This window comes from Lathyrus oleraceus, chromosome 3 (genome assembly GCF_024323335.1).
Source record: "Lathyrus oleraceus cultivar Zhongwan6 chromosome 3, CAAS_Psat_ZW6_1.0, whole genome shotgun sequence".
NCBI classification, from domain to species: Eukaryota; Viridiplantae; Streptophyta; class Magnoliopsida; order Fabales; family Fabaceae; genus Lathyrus; species Lathyrus oleraceus.
Window position 1 is genome coordinate 242,722,919 of NC_066581.1, and position 19,162 is coordinate 242,742,080.

At 41.4% G+C, this 19,162-nt stretch overlaps 1 protein-coding gene across 1 annotated transcript; it reads left to right on the forward strand.

Annotated features, from left to right (window-relative positions):
* The first annotated feature begins 2,972 nt into the window (after window positions 1-2,972).
* LOC127130659 (uncharacterized) lies at window positions 2,973-13,772 on the forward strand. Its single transcript, XM_051059630.1, has 2 exons — window positions 2,973-3,158; window positions 13,407-13,772. The coding sequence occupies exons 1-2, from the start codon at window positions 2,973-2,975 to the stop codon at window positions 13,770-13,772; spliced, it is 552 nt and encodes a 183-aa protein (XP_050915587.1).
* Window positions 13,773-19,162: the final 5,390 nt, after the last annotated feature.

Here is a 19,162-nt window from a genome sequence, read left to right on the forward strand (position 1 = left end):
TAAGGTGTAAACCATAATCCACCAAAATGGATGATTGATTTTGACAATGACTTGATTCATCCCTTTACCTTTGTGTGTTTGCCTTATGTGTGATCCCTTATTTGTGATTGTTGCATTCATGCATTCATGCGCATCATAACATTCATCACACCAGAAAAATAATTTCAAAGAACTGAGGTCTTGTTTGTAAATATTTCCAGACCATGGATTATGGATGAAGGAACACTAAGAAGTACAGTTTCAGATGTCCGGACTTGAAAGAGTTAAGGAAGCTATCATATTTTGTATTAGATCCCTTGGACTTCAAGCAACATCATGGGAAGCTTCTGTCTATCTTGTCTGCTGATGTGGTTGAAGGACTCTTAAGTGTGTTGGTTCAATTTTATGATCCTTTCTACCATTGCTTCTCTTTTCCTAATAATCAGCTTATGCCTACATTGGAGGAGTATGCCCATCTCTTGGGAATACATATTTCTAGCAGAGTGCCTTTTAGTGGATTGGAAGAGACTCCCAGATCTCATATTATAGCTGAAGCTCTTCACTTGAAGAAGTCTGAGATAAAGGCTCATTGGATGAAGAAAGGAGGATTGTTTGGATTGACTTCTGAGTTCCTAATCAAGGAAGCTACTACCTTTGCTCAAACCGGTAGTGTGGATGATTTTGAAGCTATCTTTGTGTTTCTCATCTATGGTTTAGCCTTTTTCCCTAACATTGACGGTTTTATTAATGTTAACGCCATTAGAATTTTCTTGAGTTGGAATCCTATGCCTAATTTGTTGGGTGATATGCACTTCTCTTTACATCTAAGGAATTCTAAAGGTGGTGTAACTATTGTATGTTGTGTTCCTCTTCTGTACAAGTGGTTTATTTCGCACTTGCCTCAGACGCCTACTTTTATGGAGAACAAACAATGTCTAAGGTGGTCTCAGAGACTTATGTCTCTCACTAATGATGATATAGTTTGGTATGATTCTTCATTAAGTAGTTTAGATATTATTGATTATTGTGGTGAATTCTCTAATGTACCTCTCATTGGTACACAATGAGGAATCAACTACAACCTTGCATTGGCTCGTCGTCAACTTGGGTTCCCCTTGAGAGACAAACCTAATAATACTTTTTTAGAAGGTCTTTTCTATCAAGAGGGTAAAGATCCCCAACATTTGAAGCAGAAGATGGTGCATGCTTGGCATAATGTACATAGGAAAGGAAGACCCGAGCTTGGGTAGCGCAATTGTGTAGCTTTGGAAGCATACACTCTTTGGGTGAAGAAGAGAGATTTGGAGTTGAAGATGCCTTATGCTTGTGAGAGACCTATGTTTATGGTTGTGGTTGAGCCATTAACTCTCCCTAACCAGGATGTAGAGGAGTTGGAAGACGCGCTCGCAAAGATGAAGCAAGAAAAGGATATGTGGGAAGAGCAATTCCATGCTTTGAGTAGAAAGCATGAGGAGTTGAAACTTGAGTCTAAGGACAAAGATGCACTTATTGAGCTTCTTGAATACTGAGTAATAAAGAGACAAAGAGAGGCAGATGTCTTATCTTCCTCTAGTATGCCTCAACCTTCCATTGCTTGGAAGAAGATTGTTGATCAGCTTGTTCTCGAGAAGACGCAGATGAAGACTTCTTTTGAGTCCGAGATTCGATGCATCCGAAGGAAGTACGCGCCTACAACCCGATCTTCTGATATTGTTGTTAGGGATCCTTAGGATGACTAGTCTCCTTTCCTCTTGTATTTTGTATTTTTGGTTTCTGAAATTGTACTATGTGTAATCCTTCCAATTATATAAATAAAAGAGATTTTATGGTCAATTAAATTGTGCAATTGTTATTATATATATATATTTGCAAATAAAATAGTAAGTTCCTTGAAAATAAAAACAATCAAGCATTTCATTTCATGCATCATATGCATACAGGTTTCTCTTTCTCCAGATGTCTTATTGGTATTTCTTCTGTGCTTCAGCCAAGCTGACTCATCGATACAATACTCGTGCCAATCACTAAAGAATTATGGAACATCTAGAGCAAGAGAACAAAGACTTGAAGGACGAGATTGCCCGTCTGACTGCCATGATGGAGTCAGTGTTATCTGCTCATAGTCAATCATCTCCAACGCCTGCAACTCCTCCTCCTTAGAGGACAATCATTTCAAAGGTTACTACCTTTACCGTTCCTGCTACTGCTGCTCACTTCGCGCCTTCCATGCCTGCCAGATTCCCGTGGGGAATGCCGCCTAATTTCATGCCTGAAGGTTTTGCGCCTACTTTTGCTTCCATGCCGACATCTAGCCCGATCATGTCTGTGCCACCACTGGTTGTTCACACTCTTCCTCGTGTTGAGGACACCATATATCATTCCGAGCCGTCTGAAGGCCCTGATGTTTATAAAAAGATGGACGAAATGAAAGACCAATTCCTTGAGCTGCGAAAGGAGTTGAAGACCTTAAGGGGAAATGATTTATTCGGTAAGAGTGTTGCGGAACTTTGCTTGGTTACTAATGTGAAAATACCGATGAAGTTCAAAGTCCCTGACTTTGAAATGTATAAGGGGAATACCTGTCCACTCAGTCATCTCGTCATGTATGCTAGAAAGATGTCGACGCAAACTGATAATGATCAGTTACTGATTCATTATTTTCAAGACAGTCTGACTGGTGCCGCTCTAAGGTGGTACATGGGTCTGGATTTAGTGTGAGTGTCCATATGTTCAATAATTTGGGTGAAGCATTCATAAAATAGTACAAATATAATATGGATATGGTGCCGGATAGGGACCAGCTGAGGTCATTGTCTCAGAAGGACAAAGAGACATTTAAGGAGTATGCTCAATGATGGAGAGAGCTAGCCGCTCAGATCAATCCTCCTTTGGAAGAAAAGGAGATGACTAAGTTTTTTCTCAAGACCCTAAGCTTATTTTACTATGAGTGCATGATTGCCACTGCCTCCAGTGATTTTACCGAACTGGTAAACATGGGGACGAGGTTAGAAGAAGGTGTTCGAGAGGGACGGTTGTCTAAAGATGAGGTTTCATCTAGCAAGAAGTATGACAGTGAATTTTCCAGAAAGAGAGAGAACGAGACTAATGCAGTATCTGTTGGGAGGCAAAGGAGGCCTCATGCTAGAATGAGTCCACAACCCCGTCATCAAGTATCATCGGTAATTCCGGTATTTTCTAACAACCAGTCAACACCAATTCAACAATAACGTCAACAACAACCACTATAAAGAACAAACGCCTACAACAACAACAATACCAACAACCACAAAATTTTGAGAGGAAGAAGGTATCTTTTGACCTAATTCCTATGACTTATGCTGAACTGTATCCATCTCTGGTTCTCAAGAACCTTTTGCAACCAAGAAATCCTCCACAGATTCCTGAACCACTTCCATGGTGGTACAAGCCAGAGCTTAATTGTGCCTTTCACCAAGGATCTCCCAGTCATGATATTGAGAATTGTTACCCCCTGAAGTATGAAGTCCAAAAGATGGTAAAGAGTGGGATGGTGTCCTTTGAGGACCGTGCGCCAAATGTCAAAGCTAATCTACTACCTGCTCATGGTAACCTTGTTGTCAATATGGTGGATGGTTGTCCTGGGGAGTTCAAGGTATTTGATGTCCGCTTTATTAGGAGGTCCTTGGTGACGATGCACAAGGATATCTGTTTGGTGAGTGATTGTGAGCATGACCGTCATGGTTGTGCAGTCTGCAGTGTCAACCCCCGAGGTTGTGTGGTTGTGAAGAGAGACATCGAAAGGTTGATGGATGAATACATGATCCAAATTCTCCATTCCCGTCACGTGGATGACGATGTGAATTTAATAGTTCCTGTGTTCAAGACACCAGAGAGAATGGTGATTCAATTTGACAACAACAACTGTAATAGTGTCAGCAACAAATCGGTATCGCCGTTGGTAATATGGTTAGCGGGTCCAGTCCCATATACATCCGATAAAGCGATTCCGTATGAGTACAATGCAACCATGTTAGAGAATGGTCAAAAGGTCCCTTTACCTACGATTAGTTCTGTTGTGAGCATAGTTGATGTTAAAAAGGTGGCCCGTAGTGGTCGAGTTTTGGGGTCGATGTTCCCTAAGAATGTAGAAGATTGTTAAGTTGGTAAGAAGATCGAAGTGCCTGCAGTAGATCCAACTAGTGCTCCAAAGCGTCTGTCTGGTGAATCCAGCGATTTTAAGCCTATTGATGATGATGAGGTACTCCGATTGATTAAGAAAAGTGAATTCAATGTGGTGGAGCAGTTGCTCCAAACTCCTTCCAAGATTTCAGTGTTGTCTCTGCTTATGAAATCTGAAGCGCACAGAGAAGCATTGTAAAAGGTATTGGAGTAAGCGTATGTTGAGCATGATGCTACGATGGATCAGTCTGATCATATTGTGGCTAACATCACTTCCTGCAACAATTTGAGCTTCTGTGATGAGGAACTTCCTGAGGAAGGTAGAAATCACAATCTAGCGTTGCACATTTCAATGAATTGCAAGGAGGATGTTCTGTCGGATGTGTTGGTCGACATTGGCTCTTCATTGAATGTACTTCCCAAATCAACCTTGTCAAGATTTTCGTATTAAGGTGCTCCAATGAGATATAGTGGCGTGATCGTCAAGGCTTTTGATGGTTCTTACAAAACTGTGATTGGTGAAGTGGACCTTCCTGTGAAGATAGGTCCGAGTGATTTCCAAATTACTTTCCAGGTAATGGATATCCACCCGACCTATAGTTGCTTGTTAGGAAGACCATGGATACATGAGGAAGGAGCCGTTACTTCAACGCTGCATCAGAAATTGAAGTTTGTCAAGAATGGTAAGTTGGTTATTGTCGGTGGGGAGAAGGCTTTATTGGTAAGCCACCTATCGTCTTTCTCTTACGTGGAAGCTGAAGATGAGATTGGAACTCCGTTCCATGCCTTATCTATTACTGAGGAAAAGAGAGCTAGGGCACCTATGTCCTCATTCAAGGATGCGCAGAAGATTGTCGAAGATGGTAGTTCTGATTAGTGGGGGCCAGATGGTAGAGGTCGCCAACAAAAAGAGAAAAGCTGGTTTGGGATTCCAACCAGGTTCATCTGTTGTTAGAGATGAAGATGTGCAACCCAGTTTCCGTAGCGGAGGGTTCATTCATGGTAATGAACAACACTTAGCTACCGTAATCAAGGGTGATGAAGATGAAGACTACACCAATTTTGTGACGCATGGAAAAGCTTGCAACAATTGGACTACTATTGATGTTTCCATTATTGTGCTCGATCTAAGTAATTGCTTTTTATTTGTTTTTGAAAATCCTTCTCCTATGCCTAAGGGAGAAGTGAACATTGTTAGGCATTTTAAATTTATTCATCAATAAAATTCTATTCTATTCATCCACATCTATGATGTTTTACTTTTACTTTTTTCTTTTTCTGGAAAATGGTAATCACAAAAAACATAAATCAATAAATAATAATTGTCCATCTGCATAATATTTGGTCATAATTCACTTCTCTAAAATCAAAATATCAAATCATTATGCAGGTCGGTTTCTAAACCCATTGAATACAATGATCCTACTCCATCTCCAAATTTTGAATTCCCTGTGTTTGAGGTTGAGGAGGAAAGTGATGAAGATGTATCTGATGAATTGTCTCGTCTACTTGAGCACAAGGAAAAAGCCATTCAGCCGTTCGAAAAGCAAATTGAGTCAGTCAACTTGGGTTCCGAAGATGATGTGAAGGAAGTCAACATTGGGTCTCAACTGTGCCTAAAGGTTAATAAGGGGTTGGTTGATCTTCTTTGAGAGTATTCAGATGTGTTTGCTTGGTCCTATCAAGACATGCCTGGGTTGGATTCTGAGATTGTGGAGCATAGATTACCGTTGAAGCCAGAATGCCCGCCAGTCAAGCAGAAATTGAGGAGAACTCATCCTGACATGGCAATAAAAATCAAAGAGGAATTGCAGAAGCAGATTGACGCCGGTTTCCTTGTCATTGCTGAGTATCCGTAGTGGGTGGCCAATATTGTGTCTGTTCCAAAGAAGGATGGAAAAGTCCGTATGTGTGTTGAATATAGAGATTTAAGCAAAGCTAGTTTGGAAGATGATTTCCCTCTGCCACACATTGATATGTTGGTAGACAGTACATCTAAATTCAAAGTCTTTTCGTTTATGGACGAATTTTCCGGTTATAATCAGATCAAGATGGCACCCGAAGATATGGAGAAGACCACATTCATTACACCCTGGGGAACATTCTGTTATAGAGTGATGCCTTTCGGTCTAAAGAATACTGGTGCAACTTACCAGAGGGTAATGGCTACTCTTTTTCATGATATTATGCATAAAGTGATCGAAGTCTATGTTGATGATATGATTGCCAAATCCATTGATGAAGAGGAACATGTTGAGCATTTATTGAAGTTATTCTAGCATTTGAGGAAGTACAAACTCCGCTTGAATTCCAATAAATGTACTTTTGGTGTTCGTTCTGGTAAGTTGTTGGGCTTTATTGTCAGCGAGAAGGGTATTGAAGGTGATCCTGCCAAGGTCAAAGCAATACAAGAGTTGCCGACGCCCAAAACTGAGAAGCAAGTCAGAGGCTTTCTTGGCCGCTTGAATTATATCTCGAGATTCATTTCACACATGACTGCCACATGTGCGCCTATATTCAAGCTTCTTCAGAAAGGTCAGTCTTGTGATTAGACCGAAGATTGCCAGAAAGTGTTTGACAGTATCAAAGAGTATCTGCTCGAGCCTCCGATTTTGTCTCCGCCTGTTGAAGGACGACCGTTAATCATGTATTTGATTGTGCTTGAAGAGAGTATGGGTTGTGTTCTTGGTTAGCAAGGTGAGACTGGAAAGAAAGAATATGCTATTTACTACCTCAGTAAGAAGTTCAGTGATTGTGAGACGCGGTATTCTATGCTTGAGAAGACTTGTTGCGCATTGGATTGGGCTACTAAGCGTCTACGCCAATATATGTTGAATCATATTACCTGGTTGATATCCAAAATGGATCCAATTAAGTATATTTTAGAGAATCCTGCTTTAACTGAGAGGATTGCCCATTGGCAGATGTTATTATCAGAGTATGATATTGAATACCGATCTCATAAAGCAATCAAAGGTAGTGTCTTGGCTGACCATTTGTCTCACCAACCGATTGAAGATTACCTGTCAGTGCAATATGATTTCCCGGATGAAGATATTTTGTACTTGAAAATGAAAGATTGTGATGAACCATTGCTTGAAGAAGGGCCAGAACCTAGTTCCCCGTGGGGCATGGTATTTGATGGAACTGTTAATCAATATGGTAATGGCATTGGGGCATTGATTATTACTCCTCAAGGCACACTTTTTCTGTTTACAGCTAGATTTACTTTCAAGTGTACAAACAACATGGCTGAATATGAAGCTTGCGTTATGGGGCTTGAAGAGGCCATCGATCTCAGAATCGAGTATTTGGACGTCTATGGAGATTCAACTTTGGTTGTGAATCAGATCAAAGGTGAATGGGAGATGAATCAATCCGGTTTGATACCATATAGAGACTATGCAAGGAGGATTTCAACTTTCTTTACAAAGGTTGAGTTCCATCATACCCCTCGAGATGAAAACTGGATGGCAGATGCTCTTGCAACTTTAGCTTCGATGATTATAGTGAAGTATTGGAATGAGGTTCCCAATTTAACTATGATGTGTCTTGATAGGACAACTCATGTGTTTGTTGTTGAAAAGGCCAAAGATGAGAAGCCGTGGTATTTTGATATCAAGTGTTTCCAACAAAGTCAGATTTACACGCCTGGGGCATCTTTGAAAGATAAGAAGACTTTGAGAAGATTAGCCGGCAACTTCTACCGAAATGATGATGTATTGTATAAGAGAAACTTCGATATGGTTCTGCTCAGATGCATGGATAGACACGAAGCAAACTTGTTGATGACTGAAGTCCATGAAGGTTCCTTTGGTACTCATTCCAATGGACATGTTATGGCAAAGAAGATGTTGCGAGCAGGTTAATATTGGCTGACAATGGAATCTGACTGTTGCAAGTTTGTGAAGAAATGCCACAAGTGTCAAATCTATGCAGATAAGATTCACGTTCCTCCGACACTGTTAAACGCCATTTCCTCCCCATGACCCTTCTTCATGTGGGGAATTGATATGATTGGCATGATTGAGCCCAAAGCGTCGAATGGACATCATTTCATTTTGGTGGCAATTGACTACTCCACAAAGTGGATCAAAGCGGCATCGTACGCGAATGTAACCAAGCAAGTTGTTGTGAGGTTCATCAAGAATAAGATCATATGCCATTATGGTGTTCCAAGTAAGATCATTACTGATAATGGATCAAACTTGAATAATAATATGGTGGAAGCTCTTTGCAAAGACTTCAAGATTGCACATTATAATTCTTCTCCCTACAGACCTAAGATGAATGGGGTCGTTGAAGGTGCAAATAAGAATATCAAGAAGATCATCCAGAAGATGGTTGTAACATACAAAGATTGGCATGAGATGCTCCCATTTTCTTTGCACGGGTATCGTACATCCATCTGCACTTCAACATAGGAAACCCCTTTCTTACTTGTTTATGGAATGGAAGTTGTGCTCCCACTAGAGGTAGAGATCCCATCATTGTGTGTCTTGATGGAAGCCAAGTTGACTGAAGCTGAATGGTGTCAGGCCAAGTTTGATCAGTTAAATTTGATTGAAGAGAAGAGGTTGACTTCCATGTGTCATGGTCAGTTGTACCAGCAGAGAATGAAGAAAGCATTTGATAAGAAGGTCAGACCTCGTGTATATAGAGAAGGTGACCTTGTGCTCAAGAAGATTTGATCTTTCAAGCCAGATTCAAGGGGAAAATGGACTCCTAATTATGAAGGCCCATATGTTGTTAAGACAGCCTTTTCAGGCGGTGCTTTGATTCTTACAACTATGGATGGGGAAGAGTTCACACGTCCTGTGAATGCAGATGCAGTCAAGAAATACTTCGCCTAAAAAGAAAAGAACAACTTGCTAAGTTGAAAACCTGAAAGGGAGCCTTAGGCAAAAATGAGTGTCTCGGTGGATTGAACCCGAAAGGGAAATCCAGGCAAAAGTTAGAGACATAAAACAGAAAAAGAATTATCTCGATAAATTGAGTATCCTACCTTGGGACAATTTATGCAAAAATTAGGGATTATAGCAAGTAACTACATCCTGCTGATCTTCAGTTTTGAAGACATTCTTGAGCAAGTCGGTCAATTCTGATTCATCATTCCCCGCCGTCGCCAAGAGCACAGTGGACATCAAAAGTTGGTAGAAGGATTAGTGATCATTGTATTTAATGTAGCCATTTTCCGTGTAAATTACCACTTTTCAACTTTTGTAAAGATCTATGGAGTCTTGTCATTTACAAACTACCATTCTATTAAATAAAGTTGAGCTTTTATCCAATTGTTTCTACTCTTATTTATTATTCAGCCAAATAGATTTAAATTTTATTGTGATCATTCTTGAAAATAAAATTTAAAACAAAATCATGTTTTCCTAAATATATAAAAGCAGTTATTTTTTAGTAATCGATTTTATTTAAAAGAATATCAACAATGGTTTGAAAATAGTAAGCCATAAATATGGAGCATTGTTGGTTCTTCCCAAGCAGTCGGCGTGACCCCTGCCTTTCATCCCTGGCAGCATATCGACATCCAATGTTTGTTGGTTTCCTCAACCGAGTTTTGTTGACACTCCTAGCCGATTTTGTTGGCCTCCCTTGAGTTGTAGGCGCGCTATTTCAGCAGTTTGTTTGGTTTCGGAAGAATTTTGGCTTCCCCGTAAATCACCATCAGATTCTCCCCCAGTTAGAGTTTCTCCTTGATTCTGAGCAGCTATTATGTTATCCTCTGCAGGGTTGTCTCTCATTTGATATGACATTGACCTAAAATTCTCTACAAACTTTGTAGCAGCTTCCTCAGCAGATCCTCTCCTTTCTTCCCCATCCAAGGTCGGGCCTTCGAGATGTTTGATCTTTTCTCCAGCAGTTGTTCCCCCTTGTGTGGATTGGCCAAGAATTGTATCGATGATTCAAATCAGCGACAATTCTATCCTTTGTGATCGTTTTGTCAGCATAATCATCATATATACATATACATATACATATACATATACATATACATATACATATACATATACATATACATATACATATACATATACATATTTATAAATTTCATTATTGCATCATTTTACTTTGTGATTCATTGATTTTTGATCCTCTGTTATGGCAATTGATCAGTGACCATTTATAGTAAGTTTTCATTACTGATTCGACGCAAAACAGAGATATTTGACACACTGTGCACGCATTTAAGGTACAATTCGAGTAGTTTTACTTCCGTTATGTCATTTACGCATTTTTTATCTTTATTATGTTTTATTTTGTTTATTTTGATTTTATGCGTGGAATAGCTGTGTTTTTGTCAGACAGATCCAGGTAGAAGAACCGGAGGACTCAAAACACGACAGTGCGAGAGTCCGGTATGAAAAAGAACGGAAAATCCCAGTACAGGAGGCCTGACACGGCCACCAGTGTCAGCTGACACGGGCCGTGTCAAGGAAAGGGAGACAGAGGAAGAAAACAGTAGCCTGACACGGCCACCCGTGTCAGCTGACACGGGCCTTGTCAGGCAGACTTCACCCCCGTGTTAGGCCTGCCAGGGGCGTGTCAAGCTAACCAGTAGGCTGACACGGCCACCCGTGTCAGCTGACACGGGCCGTGTCAGCCCAAGCCCAATATTTCCAGTTTTTCCGGGCTTTTCATTCTTCGGGCTTTGTGGAGACATCTTTGGACCTGTCCAACTGCTGCTGGGAACTTTCACTATAAAAAGAGGTCTTCTACCAAAGGAAAAATCATTCTGGAGTACAACAAACCACGGTATTGTGAAGCAATCAAGTATTACAGAGATCAAGGCATTTGGAGAGCTGAAGAGATTCATGAGCGGGAGCGATTGAATATCAAAGTCATCCAAATTACTTGTAATGTGTAATTTTTATTTTGCATTGGTTTTAAACAATATGAGTAGCTAAACCCCCAAATGCTAGGGGGGTGTCCCTGATTTAGAATTGTAATGAATTTGAGTTTACATTTGCATTTATAATATTTTATTTACGGTAACCTATTGATGTGTTTATTGCTTTCTCTTTCGGACCAATCGAGATTGATCTATGGTTATCACCTAGGCTGGACCGCCAGTGATAAGGTTTTCATCAGGTTACTCTACAGTAGATATCACCTAGGACTAGGGATACCCTGTATGAACCAGAGCATTCTTGATATTATACAGCTTAACTTCACACTCATTGGCTATGGACATAGGAATGAGGATAGATTGATTAAAGGTTTTCTCACCAAGGACTTGGGAGAAAATACCCTTTAGAACTGGTAGTAATTGATATTTGTTGATGCAATAGTAACTCAGAGTAATTACAAGGATAAATCATACACCTTCCCTGGCATTGTTCCTTTTTCTCCAGAAACCCCTATTTTCTTATTGCTTTATTATTTTCTTTTTACACTCAAAAAACCCAAATTAATACTTTTTGTTTAATTGAATGATAATTTAAACTCAATACTAACGTGAAGTCCTTGAGATCGACATTTGGGGATTTTCCCCATTATTACTATAACAGGCAAAATAGTACAGTTGCTATTTTTCCCGATCAAGTTTTTGGCGCCGTTGCCGGGGACTGCCAAAAATATAGAGTTTAAATTTTATTTCAATTAAAATTTTGTTTCTTTGCAATAAAATTATATTTCAGTCATACTAACCAGTGTCTGCGAGGAAAATCCTTAGCTGAAATTCTTTTTGACACAGAGATCGAGAGAACCCTTCCCAGAAGACGCAGAGAACAAAGAGTGGATTCTATAGAAGAAAGTACCTCGGATCAACCAGAAGTCAAGGAACCAATGGCTGAAGTTCCTCCAGTCCCACCTCCTCAAAACCCACCTCCGGAGAGACTCCTAGGTGATTATGGAGGTGCAAACGCACCGGGTGGTCGACTGACCATAGTTAACCAACCGGTGAATCTGACAAATTTTCAACTGCATCCTAGCATAATAAATCAATTGGAAAGAAAACCTTTCACCGGAAAGGTTAATGAAGATGCTAACAAACACCTGCATAGATTTCTGACCATGAGCACCACCTTGAAAATTGATGGTCACACTGATGAAGCAAAAAAATTAAGAATGTTCCCGTTCACTTTAGCTGAAGACGCGAAAAAATGGTTCTATTCTCTTCCTGCCGGTAGTATCACTTCCTGGGAGGAGATGGAAACTGCATTCTTAAATGAGTATTTTCCAGCATCAGTATTTCCGAGAAAAAGGTATGAAAGTTTGAATTTCAAACAGAAGGATGATGAATCATTGCGAGACACTTACAAAAGATTCAAAAGGATCTTAGTTGCGTGTCCCACTCATAATATGGATCAGACAGAACAAATGCAAATGTTCGTTAATGGTCTGAAAATAAAGACAAAGTAGTTGATTGATACAGCAGCCGGTGGCTCAACAAATTTCTCAACAGCCACTGGCATCAAGAGGATTATTGAAGCAATAGCTGCGAATGAGCATCTAGAGCTATATGACAGGTGTACCAGTAAACAAGATAGGGTGATTGATCTAAAATTGGAGGCAAATAAAATCCGCCTGGAAGACACTGTTGCTGCCGAAATAGACAAAAAGCTGAAAGCTATGAATATAGGTATCCAACAGATAGCACAAGTTCAACCAGTTCAGGAGAGCACTTGTGAAATCTGTAATGGACCTCACCACACTGTCTATTGCTTTGCGACTCCTCAACAAATTTAAGAGATCAAATTCTTGAAGCAAAATAATCCCTACTCTAGTACGTACAACCCAAGGTGGAAGAATCATCCAAACTTCTCCTGGAAAGATCAGAGAGGGAATCTCTCGCAACAAGGTACAGGGCCATATCAGACTCAGTATCAGCAACAACAACAACAACAGGCACCTAAAAAGGCTGATTGGGAGATTGCCATTGAAAAATTGGCAGCCCCCAGTATACAGTTCCAAGAAGAAACAAGGACTAATCAGAAAAACACCACAGCCTCCATCAAAAATCTCGAAGTTCAGATGGGACAGATAGCACAACAGTTAGCATCCAATTCTCAAGCCCCTGGAACCCTACCTAGTGGTACGGTAACAAATCCGCGGGAACATAACACTGTTAACCTGTCACAACCCGAAGTTGAAAGTCAACCGAGGTTAATGATATTGAAAAAGATGAATTAATAGAGGTGGATTTAGAAATCAAGGAAACAAAAGTCCAAGATGAAGAAGCAATACCACCTCCTGTCTAGGATAAGGAAAAGGTTCCTAAACCCATAATCAAACTTCCTTACCCTCCACGATAGAAGAAGAAGAATCAACATGAGAGAAATTTCGAGAAATTTCTGGGAATGTTCAAGAAACTCGAAATCAATATCCCTTTTTCGGAAGCATTGGAACAAATGCCAATATATGCCAAGTTCATGAAAGATATAATTTCCAAGAAGCGTTCCACTGATACTGAACCGATCATCCTGACTGAAACATGCAGTGCCGTTCTCCAAGGCATGAAAATACCAGTAAAAAAGAAAGACAGGGGATCAGTTACTATTCCTTGCACTATTGGTGATCAAAAATTCAAGAAGGCTTTGATTGACTTAGGAGCAAGTGCAAGTTTGATGCCACTATCCATCTATAAGAAGCTAGGCATCGGTTCTGTTCAAGACACTTGAATGACCCTTCAGTTTGCTGATCGCTCAGTTCGGCGACCCTATGGTATTGTGGAAGATGTTCTTGTGAAAATTGACAAGTTTGTCTTTCCAGTCGACTTCGTCATTTTAGAGATGCCGGAGGATGAAGAGATCCTTCTCATATTGGGAAGACCCTTTTTGGAAACAGGACGATGTATGATAGATATTGAGGAAGGAACTATGACCCTCAAGGTCTATGATGAAGACTTAAATATAGATGTGAGGAATACCATGCAATACAAAGATGATGTCGGCACAAGCAACACTATAGAAATAATCGACCAGGTAATTGCTCAAGAAAATGACCAGCATAGACCCCGGTCACCTCTAAACCGGGTCTTAAGCCTGTCCATTTTTGAAAGTAATAAAGATGAAGAAGAATCTGAGGTGCTTGCTCTTATAGAAAAACAACCTGAATGGATTAGAACTAGACCACACCGATGGGAAGATCTAAGGCCATCACCATCCGATGTCACTGAAGAACCAAAAAAAGGGGTGAATCTAAAGCAGTTGCCAAAAAATATGAAGTATGTATTTCTAGACACTGAAGAAAATGTCCAGCCATCATTAATGCTAGTCTACAGAGCGTCCAAGAGGCAAAACTCATTCAAGTGCTAAAAAATACAGGGGTGCAATCGGATGGGTAATTGAAGACTTAAAAGGTATAAGCCCTACTGTTTGCATGCACAAAATCTTAATGGAGGATGACCACAAACCCGTGGTGCAACCGCAACGAAGACTTAACCCTGCCATGAAAGAAGTAGTGCGCAAAGAGGTTGTAAAACTGTTAGATGCAGGTCTAATCTACCCTATCTCCGATAGTTCTTGGGTAAGTCCAGTCCACGTGGTACCCAAAAAAGGGGGCACAACGGTAATAAATAATGAAAAGAATGAGTTGATTCCAACCCGCACTGTTACAGGTTGGAGAGTGTGCATCGATTACAGAAGGCTAAATTTGGCAACAAGGAAGGATCACTTCCCGTTACCATTCATTGATCAAATGCTGGAAAGGTTAGCAGGACACGAATACTATTGTTTCCTATACGGTTATTCAGGGTACAACCAGATTGCAGTTGCTCCGGAAGACCAAGAGAAGACAACATTCACATGCCCCTATGGTATTTTTGCTTATAGAAGAATGCCATTTGGCTTGTGCAACGCACCAGCCACATTTCAAAGGTGTATGACTTCTATTTTTGCGGACATGCTCGAAAAGCATATGGAAGTATTTATGGATAACTTCTCGGTGTTCGGTTCTTCATTTGATAACTGTTTGACTAACCTATCACTTGTTTTAGAAAGATGTCAGCAAACAAATTTGATCCTGAATTGGGAAAAATGTCACTTCATGGTCCGGGAAAGAATCGTATTGGGACACAAGATCTCCAACAAGGGTATCGAAGTGGATATAGCAAAAGTGGAGGTAATAGCAAACTTACCACCACCAGTAAATGAAAAAGGCATCCGAAGCTTCTTAGGACATGCAGGTTTCTACCGCAGGTTCATAAAAGATTTTTCCAAGATTGCCAAACCATTGACTAGTCTGCTGGTAAAAGATACCCCGTTCTTGTTTGACAAAGACTGCAGGAAAGCCTTCGAGACCTTAAAAAAAGAACTGGTGTCAACACCCATAGTTATTGCCCCAGATTGGTCTCTTCCGTTTGAGATAATGTGTGATGCAAGTGATAACGCAGTGGGGGCGGTACTAGGGCAGCGCAAGGAGAAGCTCTTGCATGTGATCTACTATGCAAGCCATGTACTCAACCCTGCTCAAATGAACTATGCTACCACAGAAAAAGAACTCCTGGCGGTGGTATACGCCTTTGACAAATTCAGATCCTATCTGCTGGGATCAAAGGTAATTGTTTATACTGACCATGCTACTTTGAAATATCTTTTTGAAAAACGGGAATCCAAGCCGAGACTGTTGCGATGGATCCTCCTCTTACAAGAATTCGATTTGGAAATCAGAGATAAAAAGGGGAGTGAAAACACTGTTGCTGATCACTTGTCTCGGATGACTCCGATTCAAGAAATTGAAGAATCACACCCCATCAGAGATGAGTTCACGGACGAACGCATTCTAGCCGTTACGCATATCCCATGGTTCGCCGATTACGCGAACTTTGTGGTAGGTGGACTGATACCTGATGACTTTGACTCTAACAGACGAATTTTTTTTTTGCATGATTGCAGGTTCTATGTATGGGACGATCCATTCCTTTACAAAAAGGGATTAGATGGCCTAGTCAGGAGATGTGTTCTAGAGGAAGAGCAGAGGGATATTTTAAAAGCTTGTCATAACTCCGAATATGGAGGACATTTCAGCGGAGACAGAACCGCAGCCAAAGTCCTCCAATCTAGATTGTACTGGCCCACACTATTCAAAGATTCCCAAGTAGTGGTAAAAGAATGCGACCGATGTCAAAGAATAGGCAACATATCTAGAAGAAATCAGATGCCTCAGAATGCCATGTTAGAGGTCGAACTGTTCGATGTATGGGGGATAGATTTTATGGGACCATTCCCACCGTCCTTCAGAAAACAGTACATTCTAGTTGCTGTGGACTATGTGTCAAAATGGGTGGAAGCAGTTGCACTGCCCACGAATGATGCAAAGGTGGTGATCAACTTCCTCAAGAATTGTATCTTCGCACGGTTCGGGGTACCAAGAGCACTTATTAGTGATGAGGGTACCCACTTCCTAAACAAATTGATGGAGAACCTACTGCGAAAATACAATGTAAAGCATAGAATAGCCACTCCATACCACCCTCAGACCAGTGGACAGGTTGAGGTATCCAATCGGCAGATCAAGCAAATCCTAGAAAAAACTGTCAGTGCCTCTAGAAAGGATTGGTCAATCAAACTCGATGACGCACTCTGGGCATACCGAACAACGTTCAAAACACCAATAGGTATGTCCCCTTATCAGTTAGTCTATGGTAAAGCTTGTCACCTGCCACTAGAACTGGAGCATAAGGCATTCTGGGCCACCAAATTCCTCAACTATGATCTGGCCAAAGCAGGAAAGTCTAGGATCCTCCAATTACAGGAGCTAGAAGAGTTCAGGAAATAAGCGTATGAGAATGCCAAGATCTACAAAGAACAAACCAAAACCTGGCATGACAAGCGCATTCAGAAGAAAGACCTTCAGGAAGGACAACTAGTATTATTATTCAACTCAAGGTTGAAACTCTTCCTAGGGAAACTGAGGTCCCGATGGTCGGGACCCTTTGAGATACAAAAGGTATTTCCCCATGGAGCCATTGAATTAAGAAATCCAGCGAACGGAGACACGTTCAAGGTAAATGTGCAGAGAGTGAAACCTTACATACAAGACCAGGAGAATGATCCAATAGAAAAAGCCCGTCTCACCTAAGTAGACGAAGAACCGTCGAGCCATGCGACGTTAAACGAAGCGCTTCGTGGGAGGCAACCCACGCTTTTTATTTCTAAGCATTTTTTTTTGTGTCTATAGGTATACAAGAGTCCCACAGGAAGGAGCCAGAGGATCCAGCAATCAACCTGACAAGAAAACCTAAAAACGGCAAAAAGGACAGCCTGCCACGACCACCCATGTCATCTGACACGGGCCGTGTCAGAAGAGGAAAATTTGGAAAGGAGATTTGGAAAAAACAGTGACCTGACACGGCCCCCCGTGTCAGCTGACACGGGCCATGTCAGGAGCACTGTAAGAAAAGCAAATTTGAGGATGAAAAACAGTGGCCTGACACGGCCCGTGTCAGGACCACTATAACAAAAACTGGAAAAAAGGGTAAACTAGTAGCCTGACACGACCACCTGTGTCAAGCGTGCGATTTTTTTTTGAAAATATTAAATTTTTGTGGGGCCCACCCACTTAAACTTTTTTTAACCACTCTTTTTTTCTCTTAATCACTCATCATCAGATTTTTTACACCACTCTCTCTCATACTTTTCATCCTCTTCTCCCTCGCTCTCACAAACCCCATTAAACTTCACTCACCTCACCACAAAAACCTTACATGCAACCAAGATCCACTCACCTATAGCCAAAACATCCTTCACAAATATTTCTCACCTCGCCGTCCCGGTCGAAACCGCGGTTTTAGATTTTTCTAACTTGAAAGTTCAAAATTTTACTATTTTTGCAGGTCCAAAATGTCCTCGAACAAAATCCTTACGGGAAAGCAACAATGTGCAGAGATGGAAAAGTTCCGGAAGCGCCCGAGCCGGAATCCTAATCCCCACAATATTGTGTTTGACAACCCGGAGCAAGAGAGATGTTACCAAATTCACCGGAAACACAAGCTCACGCCGACCCGGTATATGTGTGAAAAGACTCTGACTGATCTAGGGCTAAAAATTGAGGTAGACCGCATGTTCCACGTCTTGGGCATGCTTGAGTTTATGAGGTTTGAGGAGCTGACCTACAAGCGCATTACTCTCGAGTTTCTCAACACCTTGGAGTTTCAACTCGAAAAACGGTGGGTCAACACAACCAGGTATTATTTCGGTACTCTACGCTTCCGGTTGTTTAACAATTACCATGAACTGTCTGTTGAGGAGTTAGCTGCTATACTCCGCCTCCCGCTAAACGGACCCGGAGCGGTCCCCGACGGGTTTTCTCCTAAGGATTTCTAGATCGCCATAACCGGAAGGATGGATTACTCCTCCAAAGGTGCGAAGGCATCGGGCATCCAGAATCCCTGTTTCAGGTACGCCCAAAAAGGTTTAGCCTACACATTGTTTGGTAGAGGCGACAACACTGGAGTAGCTACTCAGCGAGAACTATTCTTCATGTACTTGATGGCTCAAAATCAGACCATCAATGTAGCTGCCTTTGCAGCAGACTACCTGGGGAGAGTCGGCCGAGCAAACTCCGGAGGCATTTCCGTGGGAGGTATGATCACTCATATTGCATTGCATTTCGGGTATCAGGCTGTTTTACTCGAGGACACGCCAATCGCAGGTAATACTAAAATTGACATGTCTGCTCTGATTGCCCAAGGTATGATTGCGGTTGCCCCTACCCATTATTCTGTCCTCATTCATAAACGGTTTATCATCGCTTTGCCGGATCCGGACAGAGTAGCTATCACTGATTGTGTGAATTGGCTGTATGTGAGCACCGATCCCGATGCGGATGAGGGCCACGACACTGACCATTTTTATGCAGGTGACCAATTTGTAGATGACCAGGAAGAAGGACGAGAATAAGATCCTCAAGCACCGCCTGAGAAGTTTGTCCCACAACCTCAGGAACCCACCCAACAGGCGGAAGGTTCCTCATCTTGGTCAACTGACCAATGGGGCTGGATACAGACCGAAATAGGTGACTTGAGGGCTGAACAGCAAAGGCAAGGCATCGAGCAAGCCCGTCAGGGAGC